Raw genomic sequence first — 18,712 nt, forward strand, 5'->3', positions numbered from 1 at the left:
ATCACTTGGCAGCTTGTTACAGATGCAAAGCCTCAAATTTCACCCTAGGCTTACTGAATCAATATTCTTCAGCTGATCTGCACAAACCAACTCAGAGAACAGAGCCTCCTTCTGTATTGACATAGCCTAAGATTACATGAAGATCAACCCTGGGATTTCTTTGGAAGGAATGATGCTAAAGCTGAAGCTCCAGTACTTTGGCCACCTCATGCAGAGTTGACTCATTGGAAAAGACTCTGATGCTGGGAGGGATTGGGGGCAGGAGGAGAAGGGGACGACCCAGGATGAGATGGCTGGATGGCATCATGGACTCGATGGACATGAGTCTGAGTGAACTCCAGGAGATGGTGATGGACAGGGAGGCCTGGCGTGCTGCAATTCATGGGGTCACAAAGAGTCGGACACGACTGAGTGACTGAACTGAACTGAAGATTACATGAGTCAACCTATGGACACGAAGTGGGGAAGGAAGGGTGGGATGAATTTGGAGATTGGGATTGACATATACACACTGCTGTGTATAAAACAGATAACTAATGAGAACCTACTGTACTGCACAGGGAACTCTATCTGCTCAATGCTCTGTGGAGGCCTGAATGGGAAGGAAATTCAAAAACAAGGGGATATATGTATACAGACAGCTGATTCACTTTGCTATACAGAAGAAAGCAACACAACATCATAAAGCAACTCTACTGCAATAAAAATTAGTAAAAAGGAGATCAGTCCTGAATGTTCACTGGAAGGACTGATGTTGAAGCTGAAACCCCAATAGTTTGGCCACCTGATGCGAAGAGCTGACTCATTTGAAAAGGCCACCTGATGCTGGGAATGACTGAAGGCAGGAGGAGAAGGGGACAACAGAGGATGAGATGGTTGGATGGCATCACCAACTCAATAGACATGAGTTTGGGTAGGCTCCGGGAGTTGGTGATGGACAGGGAGGCCTGGCGTGCTGTGGTTCATGAGGTTGCAAAGAGTCAGACACGACTGAGTGACTGAACTGAAAAAGATTACATGAGTCAGTCTTTTATGAGGTAGTTATATTGTTGACCCTGAGTCCTGTTATCGGAAATCCATTTTTTCACTCACCCAGGAAAAGGCAATGGCAACCCACTCCAGTACTCCTGCCTGGAAAATCCCATGGATGGAGGAACCTGGTAGGCTGCAGCCCAGGAGGTCACTAAGAGTTGGATACAACTGAGAGACTTCACTTTCACTTTTCACTTTCATTCATTGGAGAAGGAAATGGCAACCCACTCCAGTGTTCTTGCCTGGAGAATCCCAGGGACGGGGGAGCCTGGTGGGCTGCCATCTACGGGGCTGCACAGAGTCAGACACGACTGAAGTGCCTTAGCAGCAGCAGCAGCAGCAGCAAGCCATACCTTCCTATGTATTAACAGTTTTATGGAAGCATTTAACAGTCTAATTACATTCTGATGAGTTATACATGTGCCTAGAGGAAGAGCTTAAGGACCAAACACGGATCATGTCCATCTTTGATGCTTTTGTTAGGCAAGTGTATTCTCCTCGGTTGTGTCTCCTCTCAACAAAAATTTGAAGTGATGGACATTAAAGCCCTTGGTGCGTCAAAGCTCTGGGACAGTATTATAGCTTCCTCGGTTTTATTTAAAAAATAAAGGAAAATACATCCTTGAGGCATGGGGGCATGCCAACCCAAAAGATGTGAAGAGAAGAGAGAGAGAGCATGCACGCAGGGGAGAGAGAGACCCCTGGCCTTTTGCCTCCTCTTTTTGTTTTCTCCTCCCCCTGGGCCTGCCCTGTGTAAATTGGGCTAGCCAGGAGTGCTCTTTGTTCTACCTGAGGTCCTCACTCTGGTCCTCGGACCTTCCTTTGTTCTATTTTCACAGGCTTTTCCCTTCCTTGTTTTTTAGCCACTGCTGTTCTGGACTCCTGTTTCCTATTCTACCTACTTAACACTTTTATGTAAGAAGTAACAGAAAGAATGAAGTAACATTGCCCCAAGAAGGATAAAGGAAACGATTCGTGGCATGGCGTGACCTGGAGCTCAGTGCTGGGGACAGGGGTTCTCCCCACTTCTCACCTTGCTCCCTCAGCATCAACCCTGTACTTGGGCAGGATCACCCTTCAGAGCGCTGCTCAGGGGCTACAGCTTTCTCATTCGAGCCCAGCGGGCAGAGTGTCGTCTGCAAACTTCAGGCAATGAAAGCTTTCTTGTTTCTCTTTTTCAGAAACTTCAGCGAAGTCCTCTCCAGTTTCATTAGCTCTGATGGAATTAACCACTCACTTCTGAGCCAATCACTGAGGCCAAGAGAAATGAATATCCTAATAGAGTTAAGCCAGTGAGAATGCACTCCCTTGAGCCCTGGGAGCTGAAAATGGAGGAGGGCTCCACCAGGAAACCGGGAGATGACTGTTGCTGGGAGAAGTGGCGACATGATGCTGGGGAGGAGGCCAACAGATGTCGGCCATGATGCTCTATGCGTCTGCATTTCCATTTCCTCTGAATCCTGTGAGCATTTTCTCAGGATGTCCAGCACTGCACCAATCACCAGCATGGGTTATGGCCAGAAAACTTTTCTATTTTTAAACGACACACACACATTATTATGCCCCATCGCATTGTTTCAGTGATCAACTTTAAAGGGCCCTGGCTTACCTCCTCCTGGAATAATAAAGCAGTCACAGGAGGGGTTCTTTGGGTCACTCCAAAAACCACTCCAGAGTGGTTTGCCACACATAATAGAGGGTGCACTTGAAAGACAGCATCCAATGACCGGTTCTGGCTTTTGTGTTTTCAAAAAGTTCAATAAGCACCAGAAGTGACCACAACGTGTTTGAAACTTTATAGCATGCGTCTTCAGGAGACAAAATGCCTAAAACTAGATGGAAAGACTTGTAATTTTTTAAATTAAAAAGTGTGGACAGGAGAGGTAACAGTCAAAGTAAAATAAGCATCAATCCAATGTTTCTGTTTCAAAAATAACACCCGAGGGGTGGGGAAAACTGCAATATGGAATTCAGAAATCTGCTTCGGCCCTGTCCTCTACGGCACGTTCACTGTGCCTGCTCCCCTTGAGCCAAACGGCTCTCACTGACTGGTCAGGCTTAGAGGGGAAAGACAGAAGACCAAGGAGATCAAATGCAGGGAAGGCATTTTCCTGTCCTCACCTCAGTGATCAGAGGGCAAATATACCCATTAGCCTCAAACCAGTCAATCCTAAAGGAAATCACACTTGAATATTCATTGGAAGGGTTGATGCTAAAGCTGAAGCTCCAATACTCTGGCCACTGATACGAAGAGCCAACTCATTGGAAAAGACCCTGATGCTGGGAAAGACTGAAGGCAAAAGAAGAGGGAGGCGGAGGATAATATGGTTAGATGGCATCACCGACTCGATGGACATGAACTTGAGAGCAAACTTCAGGAGACAGTGGAGTACAAGGAAGCCTGGCATGCTGCAGTCCATGGGTGGCAGAGTTGGATACAACTTAGCAACTGATTATCAGCCTCTCTCGACACGCACTGCTTTGCAGGTCTAGATGGTCAGCGTGAGAAAGTGGGTGGACCAGCGTTAGCCATTACCACTTTGCAAATGAACAACGTAACACCCAGGCCTAGTCAAGGCCCAGGAAGGCCAGCTGCGTGATCTCTTCTAATGGAAGGTAACCTAGTTTAGTACTTGGCCTGGCCCAACCTACCTCAGAAATGGTTTATGTGGATCCTGACCCTACCACTTACTGGAGGAGGGGCTTGGTATAATCACTTACTCCCTGCTTCCACATCCCCATGTGAACGAAAGGAATAGTGATACGCCTTCTCATGACTGGTGTGCAAATAAAACAGCTCCTGTGACAAGTTCTTGGATGTGTACCAGACAGAGCAAGCCCATGAAGGCCATTCAGTCCCATTCAGTGCCCTGACTTTAAAACACACAACTCAAGTATTTTGGTCTGATCGCAGATCTTTTTGTCTTGTCTCCTCCAGATGCCTGTACCATCACATATGAGTGTTAAGTCACACATTTTAGAACTACAATAACGAGACTGAAAAAAACAAACAAACAAAAAACCTCAAAAAAACCCACTTTTGTAAATCCTCAAAATTTTCACATAGGTATATAAATAACACGAAATGATCAAAAGGGCATGTCCTCACCCCTTACTGAATGTAAAGCCTTGGGCAAGTTTAGTTCAATAGTAGAGTTCAATCAATCAGTCGTAGCTTTAAAATAGCAGCAATGACAACAAACATCTCTCGTACTAGATTGTAAGGTCCCTGAGGGTTGAAATCTTCTATCTCACTTTATATTCTCCTAAAGGTCCTAGCAGACTGACTGGGATATAATAGATGTTGAAAGGAAGGATAAATTGAACTATCTTGAAGGGCATGCCTCCTTGGAAAAGAGCTTAAAAGATTCCTTAGTTGCTAAAAAATGAACACAGAAATTAGGGAAAAAGTGAACTCTCTGCCTAATAATACAGCAGTCACAATTTTCACATTTCATAAATTTCCAACCACTCTTGAAAAAGTGTCTCCCGAGCTGAGAGACAGAAGATCTCCTATGGGATCTACCTCTGTGATTCCATGACTTCTGGCAAGTTCCTTTTCTTTTTCTTAAATATGATTATACTGGAGCAGCCCCTCCACAGAGGGCTGGGACGGCAAGAAGAATCAGAAGCAGTCCTGCTTACCCAGCGCCAGAACCCCTAGTTCAGTTCAGTTCAGTCACTCAGTCGTGTCCGACTCATTGTGACCCCATGAATCACAGCACGCCAGGCCTCCCTGTCCATCACCAACTCCCAGAGTCCACTCAGACTCATGTCCATCGAGTCGGTGATGCCATCCAGCCATCTCATCCTCTGTCATCCCCTTCTCCTCCTGCCCCCAATCCCTCCCAGCATCAGTCTTTTCCAGTGAGTCAACTCTTCGCATGAGGTGGCCAAAGTACTGGAGTTTCAGCTTTAGCATCATTCCTTCCAAAGAAATCCCAGGGTTGATCTCCTTCAGAATGGACTGGTTGGATCTCCTTGTAGTCTAAAGGCCTTATGAGTCTTCTCCAACACCACAGTTCAAAAGCATCAATTCTTCGGTGCTCAGCTTTCTTCACAGTCCAACTCTCACACCCATACATGACCACTGAAAAAACCATAGCCTTGACTAGACGGACCTTTGTTGGCAAAGTAATGTCTCTGCTTTTGAATATGCTATCTAGGTTGGTCATAACTTTTCTTCCAAGGAGTAAGCGTCTTTTAATTTCATGGCTGCAGTCACCATCTGCAGTGATGTGGGAGCCCAAAAAAATAAAGTCTGACACTGTTTCCACTGTTTCCCCATCTATTTCCCATGAAGTGATGGGACCGGATGCCATGATCTTCGTTTTCTGAATGCTGAGCTTTAAGCCAACTTTTTCACTCTCCTAAATCAAATCCCTTATGATTATACAGTGGAAGTGAGAAATAGATTTAAGTGACTAGATCTGATAGATAGAGTGCCTGATGAACTATGGAATGAGGTTCATGACATTGTACAGGAGACAGGGACCAAGACCATCCCCATGGAAAAGAAATGCAAAAAAGCAAAATGGCTGTCTGGGGAGGCCTTACAAATAGCTGTGAAAAGAAGAGAAGCAAAAAGCAAAGGAGAAAAGGAAAGATATAAGCATCTGAATGCAGAGTTCCAAAGAATAGCAAGGAGAGTTAAGAAAGCCTCCCTCAGCAATCAATGCAAAGAAACAGAGGGAAACAACAGAATGGGAAAGACTAGAGATCTCTTCAAGAAAATTAGAGATACTAAGGGAACATTTTATGCAAGGATGGGCTCGATAAAGGACAGAAATGGTATGGACCTAACAGAAGCAGAAGATATTAAGAAGAGGTGGCAAGAATACACGGAAGAACTGTACAAAAAACATCTTTAAGACCAAGATAATCACAATGGTGTGATCACTCACATAGAGCCAGACCTCCTGGAATGTGATGTCAAGTGGGCCTTAGGAAGCATCACTACCAACAAAGCTAGTGGAAATGATGGAATTCCAGTGGAGCTATTTCAAATCCTCAAAGATGATGCTGTGAAAGTGCTGCACTCAATATGCCAGCAAATTTGGAAAACTCAGCAGTGGCCACAGGACTGGAAAAGGTGTTTTCATTCCAATCCCAAAGAAAGGCAATGCCAAAGAATGCTCAAACTACTGCACAATTGCACTCATCTCACATGCTAGTAAAGTAATGCTCAAAATTCTCCAAGCCAGGCTTCAGCAATACGTGAACCGCGAACTTCCTGATGTTCAAGCTGGTTTTAGAAAAGGCAGAGGAACCAGAGATCAAATTGCCAACATCCACTGGATCATGGAAAAAGCAAAGTTCCAGAACCCCTAGCGGCTTCCCCATCTCTGGCAAGTTCCTTTTTCTTTCCAGACTTCAGTTTCTTTAGCCACACAAGATGGAAGTAGCAAGCTTTCTAAAATCTGTTAGTTGTAAAATCAGAAGTCCAAAATTTCTCCACACCTCTCTGGCAGGTCTCCTATGAGTAAGGTGCCCTGACAGGCACTCCTGAAGGATGTGAGACCAAATGAGAGATATGTTCTCCAATAAACTTATGGTCTATGAACAATAAAACACAAGGACACAAATAACCGTGATCCCAGGCAGGAAGAGGGTAATGGCCATCTGGGAGGTGCTCACGCGGAATTCGCAGCTGTGGGCACAACAAACGTTTTGCAGAGGGGCAGCATTCATCCTGTTTTGATGTGGCCAACACAGTGCACCCACATGCCAGGGACTGTGCCCGAGCACAAAAAAACAAAACTGTTACCAAGCCACCTGCCTTCACAGTGCCTGAAGGCTGATGGCAGAAGGGAGACAGAGAGGGTGGAAGAATTCCAGGCAGGGGAACTTGTGCAGGGCAGACAGGAATGCAGCGTGTCTCAAAGCATCCAGGCGTGGCCGTGACTCCGCTGGCACAGTGGGAGGCTGTGTCCAGGGCGCAGGATGCGACTAACATGGAACCCCTGAACGTCAGCCTTTGAGGTCTGGATTTTCATCACTTCAACTAAGCTCCCTAACAGCTCTACCTACCTACCAAGTGAGCGCGGGTCGTGTGCTCAGTCATATCCGACTCTCTGCGACTCTGTCCGTGGCATTCTCCAGGCAAGAACACTGGAGCGGGTTGCCATGGGGATCCTCCCTGGCCCAGAGACTGAGCCCGTCTCCTGTGTCTCCTGCGTTGCAGTCAGATTCTTTACCCGCTGAGCCAGTGGGGAAGTCCTAACAACTCTAAGTGACCGAATGTTTATTAAACTTCACACAACCATTGATTTGTATCCAAATATACCTTTTCTGTAATGAAAGGGGACGTGGCTGAAAGAAAATTCTACCCCAAAAGTAATTTAAATAAATTTATTTGCAGGAGAAAAATATCTGCCCGTCAGGTACAGTCTGATCCACAATGATCCAACAATAGTCACAGCTCATTCTGGGAGGACTCTCACACAGCAAGTCCGCATGGAGCATCAGAATCACAAAACCATCTAACCAGAGTATTACACAAGACATAATGACCATGATACAATAATAAAAACACACTTTCAAATACTCACTACTTTGTGAGCTACAGCTAAAATATAAACAAGTTAGGCTTTTTTTAAAAAAATGAAGAAAATATTTCTACTATAGCTTTATTTCAAGCATTTTCAGTTAGATACCGCTTTATATATTTTTACTCACAAGAGATAGCAAAAGAATCCTTTCTTAAGTATCGGTAGATAAAATATATTACTCATTCAGATGTTTGCACTCTGAAGCGTACTTTGCCAGGTATGAGTTCAGATAAGAGAATGAAACTGCGTTGCAGCAAAATCCTGGCTGATGATCAAGACCTGGATAGTTTTCGTATTTGTTTGAACAAAAATTTACATCACAGAAAAAAGAAGTGAGGCCATAAGAGAGCCAACATTATTCTTTCTCAATGGAGCAGTCTGATTCCAGAGAATGGGCTTTCCAAGCTGAATTCAAAGTGTGTGGTCCCGAAGTTGAATTCTTTCCAGAGGAGCTGCCTGCGGCTGAGGCAACACGCAATGATGAAGCGAGTTGAGCAGAAAGTGTTAACTGAACTACAGAGATGGTCACTGATAAAACAAGTTCCTAGAGGTCCTCGGGGCCCACACAGAGGCGAAGGGCAGTCAGAACTATCAATACAAAAGAAAAATGTGCTCACTGAACTGCACACATAGAGCTTCTAGGAGGGTTAACAGTTCTTGACATGGGTTCCTGGTTGTAGTTTACAATATCTGCCTTCACCACTCTCTGTCATAAAAGAAAACAGAGTTATTATCAGGACATCAGAACATTTAGAAAGAGCTCCTTAAAGTATATTTTTATTTTCTGAACTTTCGTGAACTCCTGATGACAGACATCATAAATGAAGCAGAAGCTGATATTAAAAGAATCAGCCAGAACCAACTCATGTCAAGCTAGGATTTTCTTTTTTTTTTTTTTTTTTGGGGGGGGTGGGGAGGAGGGTGGGGAAGGGGTTGGTTTTGTTAAGGGTGTAATAGCAATTTTTTAATTTAGTCTTCTCTGGTTTTATGATATCTATGTGGTTATCACAAGTCTAGTAAAAAACTGGCAAATCAATATGAAAAACTAAACCCCGGTTATAATTTAAAGCAAAGGATTTAAAATTAATCATTACAAGTTTTGATTCATAGATAAGGCCTCATCATTTCAAAGTAAAAATATTATTTATTAATATTTCCATATACTATTATACTCAGGCATAACTCTTAAAAATGTTTATCAATTTGTGAGTTAGTGAGAAGAAATAAAAATATTAAAGAGAAGTCACATATAAGGAAGAAATGTTTTGAGCAGAACTTTTCCAATTTTTAAAACTTTTCTCCTAAATCCCTGACTTAGTTCCAAATGGCTCCACTACTGGGTCATGAATAATGACTCTAACAAAATATAGAATAATGAGAAACTTATATTACCTCACATTCATGTGTTTAAAATAATTTAAATCAAAAGATATTTTTAACTTTTTCTTCCTTTCCTCTAACACAACTTCAAGGAATATTTTAAACAATGAATTTAGTGACATGCTCTAACATTCTTCTTTAAGTAATCATTTAAGGAAAAACAAATCCTGAACTGTTTTCAACTCCTACTAAGTCTGCACACATAAGCAGACAAAGAAGGGTAATTCAAGGCAAACTTTAAAAATACTCTTTCAATTACCACGCTATTTCAGGAAAAACAGTAAGGAGAGAATAATGAAATAACTGCTTCAATTCTCCACTTCACTGCACATGTAATAAACACGACCATAAAGACAAATACATTTGAAAGTAAATGAAATGTTATTTTAATTTGTTCCCAATTCCTTAAGTTGTAAGTCTGGCAAAGGATCAATTTTTCAAAGTTCCAGAACAGGACTTATGCAATATTAATTCCCAAGAATGTACAATAAATCTTTGAATTTTTTATTCATAAAGAACAAGATAACATTCACCAGTTCTCCCCACCCTCCTCCCACAAATTACAATAGTTTATCGATTAATACCTGCACTACTGTACTGAACAGATTCTGCTCTGAGCAGAGCTGGTATGTTGGTTATCTTCTTCCGAATACTTCACTATTTCTGCCCTGACAATATGCTGTCAATTCCGTATAACAGAAACAAGATGCAGAAGAAAGGGGGGAAGAAAAGAAAGAAAGAAAAAAATGGAAAGTGTGTTCAATGACTGAAAATAGATGGGAACGCCAAAGCAGAAAAAGAAATATGCACATAAATTTAAACAAGCCACAAAGGAAATAGCAGAATATATACATATAAAAGGAAAGAAAATGAACCAAGATTCAAGAAACATTACAATTCCATTTAATTACTGAAATGGACATGTCTACTGAGCCTCCCAGAAAAGCTGTGGGCTCTATTTTTGATATCACAATTACATGTAACACATATAATGCCCAGTATTTCAGAAGACAACAAAGAATTTGGGGGCTTTTCTTTACTGAAGTGCAGCAGAGGTACTCATTCAATTTCCTTTTACAAACATTACTGAGGATCTACCGTGGGCCGGTCGCTCTACACTGGGAACAAATGATGAACTGCACAGGATTTGTTCACAAGTTGCCGTGGGAAGGGAACATGCAGACAGCTAACCATCATACCAGGTAAGACATATACTAGTGGATTTGTGTGGGAACAAACAGTGGTTCATTTTCTTTGAAGGTAGGGAGAGGATGCTGCATGTCATTTACGGTTTTTACATTTAATCATATTCATTATTGTCAAAGACTTCCTTTTGATGGTCACTTCCCCGGCTCTCACAGCCCTGACCTCCAAGTTTTGAAATTTCATACAGAAATAAGTAAGATCAAAATACATTTTTTATAGTTAAAAAACACACCATATTTTAAGCATGACAGCTGATGTTTTCAAATGAATTCTGCTAAGTAACAAAGCAAAACTAGTTAGATTTTTTGATTACTATAACCCTTAAGATGAGAAGACCACATAAGACAAATATGACAGAGATAACACATTCCCCAAAGTTTTTAGACTTGGAACTATACCCACTTTTAATGAGTTCAATATTTTATTTTGCAAAGATCTTCCTTCATCATAGCATCTATTAATTAGCACATAGAGGAAAACATATTAATCAGGCTGCTGCTTGTGATAATGTTTATAAAGCCTGGATAAACAACTGAGAGTAAATGAACAGGACACTAAGGTGTATTAGCCTTGGACAGGCTCTGCTCCAGTTCTCCAGCAAGCAGTATTAACTTCTGGACAAGACTCATGATTTACTAGGCACTCAGCCTGATGCTATCACAGAAGCATTGCCAACTGCCACATGACATATGAGGAGGGCGCATCAATGACCCGTTGAACACCATCATCTGGCCTCCCCAAACCTAACTGCTTCATGCCAAACTATGGGTTACAATAAAGAGAAGGGATTTTCATAATCAGCAAGCAACTCATTAATCCTTCAAAATGATGGTTTAAACCCTATCTTATAAACACAACCAGGTCACTGACCTGTGGTCAAGACATTCTGGTCAAAGTATTGACTAACATAAATGACTTGGATTTTCACCACTAATTCTCATCAAATTAATTAAGAACTAACAAGGCAACATCTTTCTTGAGGGCCTTGGTTGTTTGACATAAAGCTCTGTACAAAATTTCTGAACTGGAAGCCAGACTCAAAGTTCTACATATTCAGGACTTTGCTTTCTCTGAGTAAATAAAGCATAATTTCTATGATATAAACTTCACAGTAGAGGACTTCACAGTAGTTGCTTGTTTACAAATCATTCAGTCATTGATGTTTTCAGAGAAAAGTGTTACCTACAAAACACCAGCTTTATGTTTGGAGCAACAGAGTAAACTCAATTGTTCTCCGCTATTAGTCAAGTGAACGAAAACAATGCAGTGGCCCTAAGAGAAAGGGAGCCGTGTGGGTGAACACCAGCTTAACCCCTGTTTTGTCAGAGTTGTCAGAGTCAGATACTAGAACTGGAAGTGGTGGCTCTTCACTAGGGTAAGCAAGAAAGCAACTTAGGAGTTGAAGTGGTGAGGTATAAGCAGTAGAGATGGACTCAGGAAAGATAAATCTAGTCATTTCTGCAACTGTGCTCTAATCCAGATAGTAGAAACATATTTACCTTACAAAAGTCATAGCTGGTCACCTCAGGATAGAGAGGACACACTCTGACAGCTATAACACCTGTCACTATCACTCATTCAAAGCAAATCACTATTCCAGGTACTGGAAACATTCCAACAAGCAATCATGATCTCTTTTGTTTTTCTTTCTTTTGAGATTCATTAAGAGTTTAGCAAGGAAAACAAATGCATAAATTATTAAAGAATACTATGATTGATACAAATTCAATGTTCAAAAGGTTACAGGTTACCACTCAAAGCACAGATATAGCATTTTTTAAAAGCATGGTACCATGCACACAGTAGGAGCTTAAAGAAAGCAACTCTCCTTTTCCTTCCATGTAATGGCATATGCATACACTGCATAATATGCAATCACAGGCTGTCAGTAACAGTCACAGCTCTGGGCAAGCTACTTCACCTCTTTGGTCTTCACACTCTCCTAATCTATAAAACATAAGGTTTATCTATGTGGCTGCTAAGATCCCATTTGGTTTTGAAACTATATGGAAAAAAAATTTTTTTTAAGTGAATAAAAAAAGAAAAAAAATGGAATATGATCTGACATAGGGCTTAGCAATATTGTTTTGGAACTTTCTCCCCAGGCAAGGGAACCAATCATCAACAAAATGGGTGATGGTTATGGAACCATCAATGAAAGGCCACATTAAATAATCATAAATAATGAAAAGGCCACTTACTGAATGAGAGAAGACATTTGCAAATGATATGATGAAGAGTTAACATACAAAATATATAAAGAACTCATACAACTCAATATCAAAAGCAAAACAACAGAAAAACAGAACTAAAATGTTCAGAGGACTGAAATAAGCATTTTTCCCACACAAGACATACAGATGGTCAAAAAACACATGAAAAAGATGCTCAATACTTCTAACACTTAAGAAAATACAAATCAAAACCACAATGAGGTATCACTCCACACTTGTTAGAATAAGTACTATCAAAAAGACAAGAAATAACATGTGTTGGTAAGATTGTGTAGAGAAGGGAGCCCTCTTATACTGCTGTGGGAATGCAAACTGGCACAACCACTTTGCAGAACACTATGGAGGCTCTCCAAAAAACTGAAAATAGAAATACTATATAATCCAGTAATTCCATTCCTAGGTATATATCTGAGGAAAACAAAAACACTAATCTGAAAAGATATATGCACCCCAATGTCCACAGCAGCATTAATTATAATAAACAAGATATGGAAGTCACGTGTGTTCATCAGCCCAAAATGGGTAAGAAAGATGTGATACACACACACACACACACACACACACACACACACACACGCACAGGAATATACTCAGCCGTAAAAAAGAATGAAATGTTGCCATTTGTAACAACAGGGATGGACTCAGCGGTTATTATGTGTAGGGAAATAAGTCAGATAGAGGAAAAATAAATACTGTGTGTCTTCAGTTACATGCAGAATCTAAAAAATAAAACAAACAATTAAATATAACAAAACAAACAGCTTCACAGATATGGAAAACAAACTAGTGGTTTCCAATAGTTAGAGAGAAGAGGAAAGGGGAAAGACAGGGGACGGGGATTAAGAGGTACAACCTACTAGGGATAAAAATGAATAAAATACAAGGAAATAATGTAAAGTTACTATTTTTAATAACTTTATATGAAGTATAATCTATAAAAATATAGGATCACTAAAACTAACACATACCTAGTTCAAAGCAAACAAAGTCATAATTTATTAACTGGCCAGTGGAAATGTCACTAATAGAGAATTATAAAAAACAGATCTAGAGCATACTTGACCTATCTGTCTGCCCTCATGTAATTTGGGAGCTCCCTGAGGACAAGCACTGTGACTTATTCATCTCTGTATCCCCAGATTTTAGTGTTCTGGCATAAAACCCTCAAAAAACGTCTGCTGTCTTAGTAAACTTCATTCCTTCTTTTCTCCTTCTCTTCCTTGAACAGCTTGTAAAGTGTGTTGATAACTCATTTTATATGACTGTAAAATGGGAATAATCTAGGTTAAAACTAAAATAGCAGAATCTCTTTAAATAATCAGTGAATGGAACTAAGACTAAGGCCTTATTATAAATGTTTGTCACAAACAAAATTACTACAGCATCAATTTCCATGTGACTGGTGAGTCTACAATCTAATTTCTTCTGTATAGAATAATACAAACCACTTTATCACTCTGTGACACTGAGTTCCTTCAGGACTCTTTCGAATGACATAAAACCACAGAACCCAGGTGCACAAGCTCTCACTCTCTCCCTTCCTTTGCGCCCTACTCCTCCACTTTCTGTATATAAATTATATATAGAAACGAAGTTCAGATTATCTGAACTTCTCTGCTTTTAAATGAACCTTCAGAGACATCAAATGGCCAACAGGTACATGAAAAGAGGCTCAATATCCCTAATCAACAAATTAAAACTACAATGAGATATCACCTCCCACCTGTTAAAACGGCTGTCCTCAAGAATATAAGAAATAAGTGCTAGAGAGGATGTGGAAAAAAAGGAAACCCTGAATGAGAATGTAAATTGGTGCAGCCCCTGGAAAACAGTATGGAGTCTCCTCAAAAAGTTAAAAACTGAACTACCATACCATCCAGCAATTCCATCTCTGAGTATTTATCTGAAGATATATGCACTCCCATGTTCATTACAGTGTTATTTACAATAAGCAAAATATGGAAACATCAAAGTGCCTGTTGATAGATGAATAAAGAAAATGTGGAATATAAACATATGTACACACACACACAATGTAGTATTATTCAGCCATGAGAAGTAACAGTCTGCCATTTGTAAAAACTTGGAGGGACTTGGAGTACATTGTGCAAAATGAGATAAATCAGACAGAAAATGGCAAGAATTGTATGATACTACTTACACATGAAATTTTAAAAAGCCAAAATTGCAAAAAAAAGAAAAGAATAAAATGGTTGTTCCCGGAGGATGAGGGGATAGGAAAGATGTCTTCTAAAGGGTACAAACTTACCATTATTAGTAAATAAGTCCTAGAAACAATGCACAGTATAGTCAATACAGAAAGCAATATTGCTTTATAATCATCAAACTTGCTAAGGGATTAGAACTTAATTATTCCAACTACTAACAAAGATATTTATGTAACATGATAGAGGTACTAATTACTGCTATAATGGCAAAATCATATAATATATAAAGATATCAAATTAACATGTTACATACTTTAAATTTACATAATGTTTTGTGCCAAGTATATCTCAATAAAAAATAATACTGTGCTCAAGATAGCTTCCAAGTATGTTCTTAGAAACATCTTTTAAAAATAATGAACTTTCAAAAATGTTTCCTTCCACTGAGAAAACTAAACTGTGACATACATAATTTAACTGGCAAAGGCACCAAACTCACTGGTCTCAGGAATGGAGAATGAGGTTTCCCTACACGAAGGCCCTGACAGACCCAGTGAAGGAGGGCTTAGTAGCTGGAATTCGTCTTCAAATGAACGCAGTCAAAGTAGACACCCGCAAGTTGAAACCAGAGCCAAGCTTCACGGCCTAAGAGGCTGGGGCGCACTTACAAATAGGTAGCGTGCCCAGGGAGGGCGAGGGGCTCTGGAGTGAACGCCGCTGACACGGGCTTAGTTAAAACGTGCCTAGCTGGTAAGTCGATCTCCAGAAGTCCAAAGAGTAACTTTCTGTCTCTTGTGACTAACAGTGAGCTAAAAACACGAGTAAAGCGTCCCTAGAATTCTGCCTCTTAGCAGTGCCCCAGTCACCACCTCTCTGGAGATGCCCTAGAGCCTGAGCACTGCGGCGGGCTCGGGCGAGTACAGGCTCCTTGTCCGGGGGCTGTCAGCACCGCACGGGCACACTGTCTCCTCTAGAGGGGCTCGTCACTGGGTCTCCCGTTTTCCATTCCTCCAGCTGAGAAACCTCAAGGTGATCTGGGATGACTTCTCCCTTTTATCTGGTCATTCCACAAGTCCTACTGATTCTTCTGTGAAATGTCTCTTACATCCATCCCTCCCCTTCCATCCGATTCCGGTCTTTATCACACGAGGGCAGTAACCCAGTCTCCTTGCTTCAACCTCTCTGGCACCCATCCACACACACACACAAATTCCATTAGATTAATCCCATCTAAAAACTGCTTTTGCTTATTTCCCTGCTTAAAATTATTTTCCACTGTCAATATGTGAGATTAAAATTTATCAACTTGGCATTCATAAATCTCCATAATCTTTCCTCAAATTTCCTTCACACTCCAACACAAATAGTCCTTTATTTTTACCAAACAGCTCTTCTCTCTCCAAAATACAATCTAAACTTTTTAACTTGCTTGTGCCAGCTTCTTTTTCAACTCCCCACTCCAAACCACCCAGTAAATCTTCTCCCAGTATGGTAGCATGGAAACGTTAGGGGCACTGCCATCAGACAGACCCGAGTTCAAATCCTGGGTCCACCACTGCCCAGCTGTGGATAAGCAGATCGAGTTACTTAACCTTTCTGCAGTCTCAGTTTTCCAACCATAAAATGATGAAGTGCCACCTGCCCCAAAGTTATTATAAGGATTAAATGATATAACAGAAGCTGGCACGTTTATTAATTGTCTTCACTGCATCTTAAACTCTTAAATCTCCTCTGGATCCAGCAGTAAACCACACTTATATGATCAATGAATCATTTATCATCGTCTGAAAATCACTTATGCACTACCTAGTTAACCAGGCACAAATATCATTTAGAAAGTGAAGCTACAAAGCAGAGGCATCAGGTGACTTCTTGAATCTGCCAAGTTCTGTATAGTCAAGCAAATCACTGATTTCTCTTCTTGTATCCATCCTCCTAGGCCAAAATCAAGTAACTACTTTGTGTCTGGGAACAATTTATAAGGCACAAATAGCTAAACACCGTGTCTGGCCACAGTAAGTGTTGAAATGTCTTTTGAATGTGAGAAGTAAAGGTAGATTTCCAGAGTTCCAAATATTTTAATGAAGTTCTAGAAACAGCCATATCAGCATAACAGTTTTCAATTGACATTTACTCAAATTGTCTAAAAACATGCACACACGCACACACACAGAGTGACCATGAAAAGAAGACACAGAATTAATTCAGAAAGAATTAAAGAAAAATTTAAGGATGGAGAAAGATTGTTACACCTTTGTAGCTTCACAAAGCAGGGAAAAAGCAGAGGGGGTTGAGGGAAAATGTAATTTATCAATATATGTTGCTTCTAAGCAAACCACTTCTGAAGTCTAATTTTAAACTACAGGCTCTTGCTCTGATTTTTTTATTCAATCAAACATGTAAAGCAGTGTGCTGCTGTATCTTTAAGCAGCTGACTTGGTATTCATGTTTATTTCTTAGTCTAAGAGAACTGTCTAGGAATAGTGGGAGAATTCAGAAATCCTCAATAATTAATACCATTATTAAATTAACAATAAAATAACATCAAGAATTAATAACACAGGATATTTTACAGAAGAACAGAGAGAAACACTATATTTTATAGTGTTTCACCAAAGCAAACATAGAAGATGCCAAATTGGGTAAACTCTTACTACTTAAGACTAAACTTTAATAAATAGTTGGGATTTTATATAAAACATAAAAAGGATATTATATAGTAATCATGGAAGAACTTAAATAAAAAAGTACAAAATAAGATGGTCAGTTCCTTAGCCATTATTTAACTGCTGATGAAATTTTTATTACATTAATCTCATTTTTCCAACAAAAAAAAAGACAAAATGAGGTTTCAAGGGTATCATCATTTGGCAAGAAGTTAACATCCTCCATCTTCTGCAATAAACAATGACTCATACACACAATCTATTTTTAAGGCTGTTAGGGATATGTACATAGAATGCATAAATGTAAAAGGATTCAGAGTGAAAATTAATGTCTTTTAAGAAATAAATTATCTTTTTAAGTATACAGTTCAACATAATCACCTGTGACTGTTCTATTTCTGCTTTGTTTAACTTGATTCCAAGGATTTCAGCAGCAACTTTCTGAAAACACAGGAAGACCTGCATAACAAAAACAGGTTTAAATGATTTAAAACAGGCATGCCTAAGTTACCTTCAAACAAATTGAACTTTCTAAAAAATGATAAACAGCAAGAACTGCAAAAAATACGATGTACCAGGTTGTTTCAAAAATAGCTCTATTTGTCAAATACAGCAACATTTTAAGTATAATAATTTTTTAAATGATTAAACCATAATTTGAAAATTCATACACTTCACTGAGCTGGTCTAAATTTACACATTTATCCTGAAAAACTTAAACTTTTAAAGAGTTAACATAATTAATTACAACTACGACATTAAAAAAAAAAAGACTACTAGCCAAGTAATAAACTGCTGTAAGTCCTGAAGAAAATGAAAGTAGTCTATATTTTACTACCTGGGGAAAGTTTTTCACTGCCAATTTTACACTGATCTTTTGATATGGCATTAGCCTACCTTGAAAGGTCTTACTTTCCACTCTCATAATCTCTAAGGTTCTAATCAATTTTAATAAATTCTCTCTGGAGCAAAAAACTTACTAACCTTTACTGTATTTTGTCAAACAGGAAAGTAGCAGTATACGACTTCCCTGATAGCCTGCAATGCAGAAGACCCTGGTTTGATTCCTGGGTTAGGAAGATCCACTGGAGAAGGGATAGGCTACCCACTCTAGTAGTCTTGGGCTTCCTTTGTGGCTCAGCTGGTAAAGAATCTGCCTGCAATGCGGGAGACCTGGGTGCGATCCCTCAGTTGGGAAGATCCCCTGGAGAAGGGAGAGGCTACCCACTCCAGTATTCTGGCCTGGAGAACTCCATGGACTGTGTAGTCCACGGGGTCGCAGAGTCGGACACCACTGAGTGATCTTCACTTTCACAATCCAGTATCATGAAACAAAAACATGCAAAGACTTCTATAAACATCCTTTCCTACAAAGATAGCTTATCTGGGGTCCACTAGGATTCCTGGAGCTCCAATACAGTCTTTGCTTGTCTGCATATTCTGTCTTTGCTCCCGAAATATCCGAGTTTATTCTG

At 40.1% G+C, this 18,712-nt stretch overlaps 1 protein-coding gene across 4 annotated transcripts in view; it reads right to left on the minus strand.

The window, feature by feature from the left end:
- The window catches only part of RAB28 (RAB28, member RAS oncogene family), a 158,266-nt gene that overhangs the window by 51,920 nt on the left and 87,634 nt on the right, over positions 1–18,712 (minus strand). For 2 of the 4 annotated variants that reach the window (XM_052641912.1, XM_052641909.1), the window contains exon 6: positions 17,619–17,696. In XM_052641912.1, the coding sequence (XP_052497872.1) occupies positions 17,619–17,696 (78 nt within the window). Of the gene's footprint in view, positions 1–7,397; positions 8,290–9,547; positions 9,643–17,618; positions 17,697–18,712 lie in introns of those variants that run through there. The other 2 variants (XM_052641911.1, XM_052641910.1) reach the window with 2 other exon arrangements.

The sequence above is a fragment of the Budorcas taxicolor genome, chromosome 6 (genome assembly GCF_023091745.1).
Source record: "Budorcas taxicolor isolate Tak-1 chromosome 6, Takin1.1, whole genome shotgun sequence".
NCBI lineage: Eukaryota > Metazoa > Chordata > Mammalia > Artiodactyla > Bovidae > Budorcas > Budorcas taxicolor.